The sequence below is a fragment of the Polypterus senegalus genome, chromosome 6, assembly GCF_016835505.1.
Source record: "Polypterus senegalus isolate Bchr_013 chromosome 6, ASM1683550v1, whole genome shotgun sequence".
NCBI lineage: Eukaryota > Metazoa > Chordata > Cladistia > Polypteriformes > Polypteridae > Polypterus > Polypterus senegalus.
The window spans coordinates 15,119,678-15,130,804 of record NC_053159.1 but is presented as its reverse complement, the minus strand read 5'-3'; the positions used below and the strand labels follow the sequence as shown (position 1 = coordinate 15,130,804).

At 41.1% G+C, this 11,127-nt stretch overlaps 1 protein-coding gene across 3 annotated transcripts in view; it reads right to left on the bottom strand.

The window, feature by feature from the left end:
* Window positions 1-1,721: 1,721 nt before the first annotated feature.
* Window positions 1,722-11,127, bottom strand: part of vps13d (vacuolar protein sorting 13 homolog D) — a 192,292-nt gene continuing 182,886 nt past the window's right edge. For all 3 annotated transcript variants that reach the window (XM_039755421.1, XM_039755423.1, XM_039755422.1), the window contains 2 exons: window positions 7,058-7,298; window positions 1,722-2,804 (listed from right to left, as the gene is read on the bottom strand). In XM_039755421.1, the coding sequence (XP_039611355.1) occupies window positions 2,673-2,804; window positions 7,058-7,298 (373 nt within the window). In that variant the 3' untranslated portion in view covers window positions 1,722-2,672. The remainder of the gene's footprint in view (window positions 2,805-7,057; window positions 7,299-11,127) is intronic.

Genomic DNA, 11,127 nt, shown 5'->3' with positions numbered 1-11,127 from the left:
ACTTTAACATGGCTTTCTCATAGCTTCATTTTAGTGTAACCCTGATATTCTGTGTATGCATTGAATGATCATTTTTATCTTGGCCCCGCAATCCCTGCTAACCCCTACTTTCTCTGCTGTTCTTTTTCCGGTTTTCTGTGGCGACGATCTGCGCCACCACCACGTGATCAGGGCACCATGCAGTCCCTACATTGATGGATTGAAGGCCAGCGGTCCACATGACCATCATCATCGTCTAATTCTTCCATGTGAAGCCTGAAAGCCATGAGGACTGATTGAGATCATTGATGTTAGGGGGGCTGGGTGGTCTCATGGCCTTGGAACCCCTGCAGATTTTGTTTTTTTTTTTTTTCTTCTCCAGCCCTCTTGTGTTTTATTTTTTTTGTTTTTTTCTGTCCCTTCTTTGTTACTTAGTATTGCCTAATCTTATTTTTATATTTTTCTTTCTTCATCTTGTAAAGCACTTTGAGCTAAATCATTTGCTCTGGAAAGACATGTTGTTGTTGTTAATTAGTCTACGAAAAAAGGAATTAAAGATAAATGGTATTATTTGGTACTGAATATGTACATATGATTTGTTCCAAATGCATTTTGACCAAAAACATGGTGTTTTGGGCTGACCAGGTGTTATGTTTTATTTTAAACAGTTGACTAAGGCCAGCATTGTGTCACAACTCGGACTATTTGCGTAGCTTTATTTTGTCAGAATTGTCCCAGCAGTAATTCCAAGTTTGTCAAGCGTTCACGTGGCATGTCTGACTTGACAACTCCCATTTACCGCCTGTCTTAGAGCACGTGAACACAGCAGGAGAGAGATCAGCAGATGCCACCAGTAAGCCATCTGCTCGCAGTGTCCAGAAATGGTCTCTCCGTGACTGACTAAAGGAGCTCTCCTATTAGCTCACGCTGTAAGGGGATTGCTTCTGACCATCAACAGTTTACCACGGTACAAATCTGAGAAATGACTTGCTTTCTGGTGTGAATCCACGGCAATTCACTTGGTGACGAGGATGGGATTTGAACTGTGGGTGGGAGGAGTGCAGTGGCAACACTGCGCAGGAAAGTTGGGGGCTTAATAGAGAGAGAGAGAGAGAGAGATCAGCTGACGTCACTAGGAAACGCTCCGCTCGTATTGCCCAGCTGACCATTAGCCCACGCTGTATGGCGACCGTTTCTGATATTGCCGGTTTGCGACTGACCACTAGCAGTTCACCACAATGCAAATGTTCGAGCTGAGAGTCCACTGTAATTCATGGACAAACCTTAACAAGCATATCTCTGTCATAGGTTCAATATTGTCCATGAGCTATGAAGACCTGGAATATCCAGAGAGAAAACAATGCAAACTCCACATACAAAGACAGCAACTAAACATGGAAGTCATACCCAGGACATCCGACCTGTGAGGCAGCAGCGCCAACAGCTGTGCCCAGCAAATTAATAAAACCCAAATACAAATCCACAAAAACAAACTTTCAAACATTAGAGAAGAAAATGACTTTATTATTCTTTACACACTGTACATTCAAAAATAGAAAACATGTCCTCAGTGAACTGAGCTTTACAAATGTGCCTTGGCATATTTTCATTACATGGTAATTCTGAATCGATTTAAAAACTCATAAGTCAGTAAGATGCCAGAGAAAGGAAAGAGAAAAACCAGGACAAATAAGAGACACCGCAAGAAGAGTCTAAATCTGAACTCCGTAAGCAGAGACGTCAAAGGGGGATAAAAAGATGGGAGAATCGAGACTTTGGGGGGCTGCTTTTACACTTTTTGGTTGTGTGGCGCTTCCACAAACACATACAGTACACCTGACGTATTTCACCAGTGCAGAATTCAAATTGCCCACTCGCCCATCCTGCAGGGCCTGCTTTGCTCGATGGAAAGAAATCATTGACAAGTGGATCAAAATTTTAAAATGGCCCGTTTTTAAGTAAAATGTGCACAAGTGGGCAAAAAACTCAAGGCGTATTCATGGGTATCATATGCCCCCCTACATTTTCAGAACACCACAAATTAAGCCCAATATAAACGTAAACACCACGCTTAATAAGATTGTGTTGGCACAACCTCCTTATTTGGGTATCATTTGCAAGAAGGTGAACTTTTAGACAGTGAGAAGCTCCAGCCCACGTGCTTCCTAATTCTATACCCCGACCATCTTGTTTCACTTCACTTTGTTTCTCCCTTGATATTGTAACACACAGGAGGAAGAGTTAAGTGCACACATGTCAAAGCAGCCATGAACCTGGACCACGGCCCACAATACCCCATCTGAAGGAGATAGCAGCAGACCCCTACAGAAGGGGCACATTTCCTCTTTCACTACAATTGGGGATGAAAGTGCCAATGCTTATGTGCTTCACAATCTCTCGCAGAATTAAAAAAAATCTCTTCTTCACAAATAATCTATTTTGCAATCTGTAATTTTAAATAATTAAATATTCTCTAAATGAGTCCTCTCTGCACATATAATTTACATGTATTTTTATATATTTTACGTTTAATGTTACGCTATTTTTGCACAGCTGCTACAGTTTCTACAGATCGAATGTGAAACAGTAAACTATACCCGAGAGGCCGCACACTGACAACAGTGTGATGGGGACAGCCTTGGCCATAACCAGGACGACTCACTGAAGCAATCTGGCGTCCTCTGGCATACTGGTCAGGAGTCCAGCTCTGGATTGTCTTCACTTTCAGTGACTGGGAGCATCAGCTGCTGCTCATAGTAAAGGCTCTTTGCATAGTTGATTTCCTGTGAGATCTTCACCGCCAAGTTTTCACTTTTCACATGAACCTGCATTCAGAGGAACAAAAAAAAAAAAAATAGAAGAAGACAAAGCTTGTACTTCATCAGAGGAGGGAATGCTGGGTGGTCTGTAATGACAAGTAGAAGCCCAACACCTACTAGAAACATAAAAATAGAAAAGACACATAAAATACATGCAGACTGGTCTCTTTCACTAGGCTGAGGTGACTCATGTAGGCTGTGTTCACACGGCAGCTCAATTCCAATTTTGTCACTCATGAGTGAAGACACAGATTTGAGATTTTTAGAGAAGTGTGAACAGCAAAAAAAAAAAGTCTGAACTTTGTATTAGATTTAGTATCATATAAGACTGTGATCTAAATACTGACATAGGCAACTTGAATGTAACCTGCAACACAAACTCACCAGGCTAATACGATGGAGCACTTTAAAAAAAACTGCTAAAAACCCAATTATTTGAACATGGCGTTTCTTTTAGTGTAACCCTGATATTCTGTATAATTATCATTTTTATCATGGCTCCAAAATCTGTACAAACCCCTACTTTCTCTGCTGTTCTTTTTCCAGTTTTCTGTGGTGGCGATCTGTGCCCTCACCACCTGATCAGGGCACCGTGCAGTCCCTACATTGATGGACTGAAGGCCAAATGTCCACATGACCGGCATCTTCTAATTCAGTGTTTCCCAACCTCCATCCTGGGGGTCCATTGTGGCTGCAGGTTTTTGTTCCAACCAGATTCCTAATCAGTGACATCCCCTGATAACACTGATCTCATTTAATTTAGCTGCTATTATTTTTCTTTTATTCTACATTCATTTGTAAGACATTTAGAAATATTTCTGCTTTTGCTATCAATTTAAATGCTTCACTCTCTTTTGTTGATTTCATTATATTTTGCCCTTTCTCTGTGCAGTTTGCCCTCTTCATTGTATCTTATTAATGACAATTAAAAATGAGCACAGCAGACACGCTGGCAAACAACACGGAATAATCAAACGCTGCAAGTACTTTAGCATCAGACCCACTAATTAGTAAATAATAGATTAATAAAACAATTAGAACACCTAGAAAAGTAGAATGAAAATCAAGATGAAAATATTGCTAAAAAGAAAAAAATGCATTATTCCCATATAACTGCTTGGTACATTTTAATATATATTATCAAGTTTAGTGTTCTAATTTCTATATTGTTCCAAAAACACAGAACTTGGGAAATAACACATCACTTAATTAGGCCAGGAGTCCAATTAGAAAGCGAAGCTTTTTGGAACAAAAATCTGCAGCCACAGTGGGTCCACATGAAGCCTGAAAACCATGAGGACTGATTGAGATCATTGGTATTAGAATGCCTAGTGGGAGCTGGGTGGTCTCGTGGCCTTGGAACCCCTGCAGATTTTGAGTTTTCTTTTTTTTTTTGTTTGTTTGTTCTGTCCTCCCCGGCCATTAGACCTTACTTGATTCTTTTAATTAATTAGTATTGCCAAATTTTTATAATGTTTCTTCATCGTGTAAGCTACATCATTTGTATGAAAACATGCTACACACATAAATGTCTACAAAATAGTCCACCAAAAAAAAAAAAAAATAGGAATTAAAGATGAATGTTATTTTTTGTGGAAGTAAAATCCAAAATAAAAATACTTAATATGTACAACTTTATTTCCAAAACATGACATTTTGGGTTGGCCAGGTTATATATTTTATTTTATACAATTGACTAAGGCCAGCATTACGTCCCAACTCATGAAATTTAGGTAGCTTTATTTTATCAGAATTGTCTGAGCTGTGGGTGGCACAGTGGGTAGCGCTGCTGCCTCATAGTAAGGACACCCGAGTTCGCTTCCCGGGTCCTCTCTTTGTGGAGTTTGCATGTTCTCCCCGTGTCTGCATGGGTTTCCTCTCACAGTCCAAAGACATGCAGGTTAGGTGCATTGGCGATCCTAAAGTGTCCCTAGTGTGGGTGTGTGTGTGTGTGCCCTGTGGTGGGCTGGCATCCTGCCCGGGGTTTGTTTCCTCGCTTGCACCCTGTGCTAGCTGGGATTGGCTCCAGCAGACCCCCGTGACCCTGTAGTTAGGATATAGTGGGTTGGAGAACGACTGACTGTCTGAGCTGTAATTCCAAGTTCGGCAAGTGTTCACGTGGCATTTCTGACTTGTTTTAGAGTATGTGAACGCAGCAAGACAGAGATCAGCAGATGCCACCAGTAAGCCATCTGCTCGCAGTGTCCAGAAATGGTCTCTCCGTGACTGACTAAAGGAGCTCTCTTATTAGCTCACGCTGTAAGGAGATTGCTTCTGACCATCAGTTTACCATGGTACAAATCTGAGAAATGACTTGCTTTGTGGTGTGAATTTAGTATATCAAACAACTGATATTGAATTGTCTACAAGTTTTCACACCCTGCTAATTTTATCTCAAAATTTAAGCAGCCCTCTACTTGCAGTATCACTGGGACTAAGCATGCCAGGAGATGCTCATGAAGAATCATGCAGACAGATGTTGACATAAATATTCAAAAGTCCCCCTCCACATTCTGAAATGGTCACATTGCTACTAACGCACTAAAATCCTCCATATGTCACCCCCATCAGTCTTTGCTCTAAGCCAGGGGTCCTCAATCACAGTCCTGGAGGGCCGCAGTGGCTGCAGGCTTTTGTTCTAACCCAGTTGCTTAATTAGAAAGCAATTCTTGCCAGTAATTTAATTTCACGGCTTGTTTTAGTGCTTTAACTGTGCTATGTCAGGTCATTCTCATATCCTAGATTTTCTTCCCTTTTCTAAGGATATCATCGAAAGGCTAAAATGGAGGAGTAATTCTCAGTCCTTCACTTTTTAATTAAACCCAATAGTGCATGATAAATACACACAGAGGTGTAAATGGTAACAAGCTAAAAGGAGAAATGCTGGTCTCTTTTGTCATTTGCATGATTAAAAACCGAGAATACAGCTGTTTAAGACTAAAATAAGCGATAAGGGTTCAAAATCTTAGCGAGCGAGACACCTAAAGTGAAGCAGAAGTGTTACTTGAGCAATAAGTGCTTCTTATTAAGCAATTGGGTTGGAGCAAAAACCTGCACCTACTGCGGCCCTCCAGGATCGTGACTGAGGACCCCTGCTCTAAGCTCACATACATCGGTTTCTACGCACAGATACAACAGTGGATACTCCACTCAAAACAACAGCTACTATCTTTCATTTTCTGTTTTTTTCCCCATCCTTGCTATCATCTCCATTTCCTCCATTGTCAGGATTGCCAGATGGTTAAGGGTATTGGAGACATAATAATTTACAGCCACTGGAAGGAGCATGAATAAATGAATCCTGAAATGCTACATCCATAAATGGGAATACTTCAGTAATTAACAAGCCGATATTGCTGGTTTTCATGTTTGCTAATCAGTTTCTACTTTGTTTTCTGTGTATTTTAGCGAATCTTTATGTGTGCTAATTTGTAAAGTGTATACATTTTACCTGACAACTTGTCACAGCGCTCTGTGCCTGCACTGAATGAAGAGAGCTACAGTATATAAAAAATATGCTGAACTGAATGTGCTGATGAATTCACGGACAAAACCAGGTTAGGTAGTACAGCAGCCAGTTGATGTTCATGGTAGATCACTTGTTTTTCTCTCTCTTACAAATTTGATTTTATTCATTTTGACCAAGCGGGGCACATTCAGGGTAAATATACCTGTACACACCGATACCAAATTTGGATCACCTGCAGAATTAAACTGAACAATCAAACAATAAAAAAGTCTGAATTAGCATACGCTACCCTAATTCGGAGGGTGTTCATGAGAAACGTAATGACTTACTTAATAAAGTAGAAGTACATAGTATATAAGAACAGTTAATAATTTGAAATATGAAAATGTGTGCTTCAAGTCAAATGTCTAAAATCTAAATATTCTCGATTGTAACAGAAATGTTTCATTTTCACCCTCTGATAAGAGGGCTACATCCCTAGCAAAGGATCAGAAATCAAAAATGACATCACATTCATAATCGCCAACCTTGAAATAGTCTAAAACAATACCCTATGAAATGTGTCATTTCTGACCCTTCTGGGAGTGACTCTTGGAGGGCTAGGTCAACTTATAAAGAATCAAACATCAAAAATATGATCATATTTGTGATCGACAACCTCAAAATAGCATAAAATGACACTCCACATATCTGTATTCCCGATTCCCAGCTATTTAAAGTTTAGTGAACAGGAGTAACCTTGACCCTTCATATCCCATTACGGGGGTGAACCCTCTTAAGCAAAACTCACCATCGGCTTCTGGTGAGATGGTCCTGGAATTGCCACTCCACTGCTTGTGTTTTCTGCTTTCTTTGTGAGCTGAATGTACACCTTCCCATGATCCTTGGAGACCAGGCAGTGGTAGAGGTCATCATATTTCACTTCTAAGAAAACATTTTCCTTTTCAGCACAGTCGCCTGGCTTCAGAAAATACACCATTTTAGAGGAAATGACAACCCAGTAGGTATCAATGGGCTCCACTGCTATAAAACTGCAAAAGAGAGATAAATAATCAGCGAGAGGCAGCGGGTTTACAAACCTGACAAGAAATTTCCAACAAACTTGGATTAATGTCTCCTTAGGGTGCTGCACTTTCTGGCAGACTGAACAGGGTATTTTGGTCCAGGGATCAAAGTGTTATTTATAGTGAGAAGAGAACTAATCCAGTAACCTGTTGTGGTGAAGTAAGTAAGTAAGGTGGGTCTGTGGTGGTGCAGGATTTTAGTGAATAAAAAGTGCACCTCAGGTTTGGTAGGCGTGTGCTGCTGCAATGGGCCCAGGGTGTTTCATGGGGAGATTGGTTAATCGCACATTCATGTGCAAACATCAACAGATCAGCCAGTTTCTTCATTAACGCTCCACAGGTTATTCAGCAAAGCAATTGAACCCTCAAACATATTAAAAAAAAGCCTGAGAAAGACATGGAAAAGGAGAACCAAAAACAGAAAGGATCAAAAAGAAGGGGATAAAATCAAGGAAGAGACAGGTTTGAGAAAACAACAATAGTAACAAAAATGTATTTCCTATATGGCCAAAAATCACACAAGGTATGGCTCAATGGGCTTTAACTGGCCCCGTTTTTTTGACAGCCCCCTAGCCTTCACATCCTAAGATGACAATTGGAGGAAGATCAGGAGCGTAAGCCCAGTGCAGCAGATTGGGAGGCATGGTGGTCAGGAATTAGCCCCCCCACAGGGAGTGAAGAGAATGACCCTCCAAGAGCTGGTCGATCCTGCTGAGCGTTTAGGGAGTGGCTGAAGGGTTTCAAGGGTCATCTTACGTAAAGCTGAATGATGGTGGTAGGACAATGGAGCCAGGCTTGGGTATCCCAGTGGGTGAACGACTGAGGTGGCTTGGAACCAAGTTGATTTAATGGATAACCACGCATGCTGGTGTCTCAGCCTTTTTGAGGAGGCATGATGGGTAAGTGAGGACGAGACGGGGCAGAGAGGCAAGGAGGCTCACTGGAGTGAAAAGAAACCCATTGTTATCTCAGAGGTTTTATATTTGGTTTTAGCTGTGATTTAGATTTATTTATTTATTGATAGTAGGGAGAGGAGAGGAAAGAAGGTCAGTAGGACCACCAAGACAGAAAACATGCGTGTGAATGAGAGGGAGGTCAGTGGAATGATGAGGATGCAAGGAGTAGAGTTGGCGAAGGTGGATGAGTTTAAATACTTGGGATCAACAGTACAGAGTAATGGGGAGTGTGGAGGAGAAGTGAAAAAGAGAGTTCAGGCAGGGTGGAGTGGGTGGGGAAGAGTGTCAGGAGTGATTTGTGACAGACAGGTATCAGCAAGAGTGAAAGGGAAGGTCTACAGGATGGTAATGAGACCAGCTATGTTATATGGGTTGGAGACGGTGGCACTGACCAGAAAGCAGGAGACAAAGCTGGAGGTGGCAGAGTTAAAGATGCTAAGATTTGCACTGTGGGTGATGGGGATGGACAGGACTAGAAATGAGGACATTAGAGGGTCAGCTCAGGTTGGACAGTTGGGAGACAAACTCAGAGAGGCGAGATTGTGTTGGTTTGGACATGTACAGAGGAGAGATGTTGGGTATATTGGGAGAAGAATGCTAAAGATAGAGCTGCCAGTGAAGAGGAAAAGAGGAAGGCCTAAGAGAAGGTTTATGGATGTGGCGAGAGAGAACATGCAGGTGATGGATGTGACATATCAAGATGACGAGGACAAGAAGATATGGAAATAGATGATCCGCTGTGGCAACCCCTAATGGGAGCAGCCGAAAGAAGAAGAAGAAGATTGATTGATGACTAATTTTATCTCCCAATGACTGTTTTTTATGGATTACTTATTTATTCATTGACTTGCACTGCACATTATTTAAAAAACGGCGCTAAGCACTTCTGAAGCACCAACCTTGCTTGACTTAGTCTTCACTGTACTAGTCCATCCTTGGTTTCATGACTACCGATGACTTGGGTTCAAGAAGATGCCAAGACTACAGGCCACCTGTGCTTCAGACCTCTTAACATTAACAGGGTGAATAAAGACATGGAGATACAATTTTTTCTATCTCTTAGCGTGAATGCTAAGTATGGGATCAAAGCGCAAGTTTCAGAACAAGTGATGGAAATCCGGAGCAGTCATGTGCCACAAGCCACAAGGATAAAAATCAGAAGCAAACCAGGGGTACCATAAAATGGCAGCTGTCTGCCCATGAGACCACTTAAAAAGGAACTTCAAAAAGTCTTGCCAGGATGAAATCTCTACACCAGAATACACACAAAGCTGCTCAATTGTTAACTGAAAGGAACATTTAAGCATTTTATCAAACTGATAAATGGTGCCAAATGACAAAGCCTCATTCATACAGCATAAATGGAAACATTTACCCAACTGGGGAACCTGAAATGTGCCGCGTTCTTCAGCCTGAAAAAGTTCCCGTTTCCTTCACTGTATTTTACTTGCTTCTGACAGGGAGATCAAACTTGCCATTAGGAAAAAATGATGAAGTACGTCTGGCTCTGGGAGCATCAACACTGTTCTTTCCATAGGCTGCCACGTGAGACATAGACACAGGCATACGCTGCCGGAAGAAAGGCACACACATACACAAGCGCGCCGTACACACACATCCACAAAAGGCCTACTTTTTGCCGAATGAAGCACAGAAGCTAGAAGAGTAATTGCCTGGTTAACACTTTAGGGGTGAAAGGTCAGATGGGAAGCAGGGGGTCTGCTTATGTGGATTAATTAGCCTGGGAGGTGATAAATTAGTTTTCTCAGCACACAGGGCATCTGGGAGTGTGCAGGGAAGCCAAACAACGTGCTAATGACAGATGACTCTAATCACATGCTTGTTTTACAGTTTCTGCTTTAATATGCAGCACACCACTCAACTTTTCTATTAGCGTGCCTACAGGCACAGTGCCTGAGCAATGACTTCATCTAACTTTTCTTAATGATCACAACAGGGTAGAACTCCAGCTCTAATGAAAAACAAAAATAAACCAGCATCTGTCTTGACCTTAGAAAGTATGCAGAAGCAATAGCGGGGGCACAAGTGAAACGCACACATTTGATGACCCAAAAGCAGCTGAAACACCATCTTGGATCTAAAATTGTGACCTTCTGGTTAATGTACCATTCTTTCTGCTAAGACCTTTTAAAGGCTCCAATGGTTTTAGTTTTAGCACCAAAATAAACACTCCCTCCATCTCTGCTTATCCTAAAGATCTACACCTGTACAAAGCCAGTTTTACTTGTTTTATCACTGGATATGATTATCTGGTTCTCCAAACAACAAAAAAAAAAATTAATTAAAAATTACTGCAGCATTCTTAGTGATGAGAGCTGTAATCTGTAAATCACAAGGCTGTTGGTTCAAGCTGTGAACCGCAGTGAGCCACTTAACCCTTCCACTTTAACTTCAGGAATGCGCAAAAGTGAGTTCAGATAAAACGTGAAATAAAAGAATGAAAGTAAAAATAACTAATTATTACCAGGACTGCCAGACTTCAACAGAACATTAAACACTTTTGACAAGAACGGGCCATTCTGATCACAAAATATTTATGTTTTCATCACATAATTTCTCTAAAAAGACATCAAATTGAGATTTAAAGGTTCCTGAAGTCCTACTGTCTACCATGCTACTTGATAATGCATTCAATTTGTGTTGTCAGAGAGAAGAAATACATTTTTTAATGTTTTTGTAAAAATGTAGACTTAATGAGTTTCTGTATCCACATTTTCTTGCTGAAGAACTCATTTTAAGATAACAGCTTGGATCCACTGTACTAATTCTCGTCATGATTTTAAACACTTCAGTCGTACATTTCCCAAACTCCATCCTGG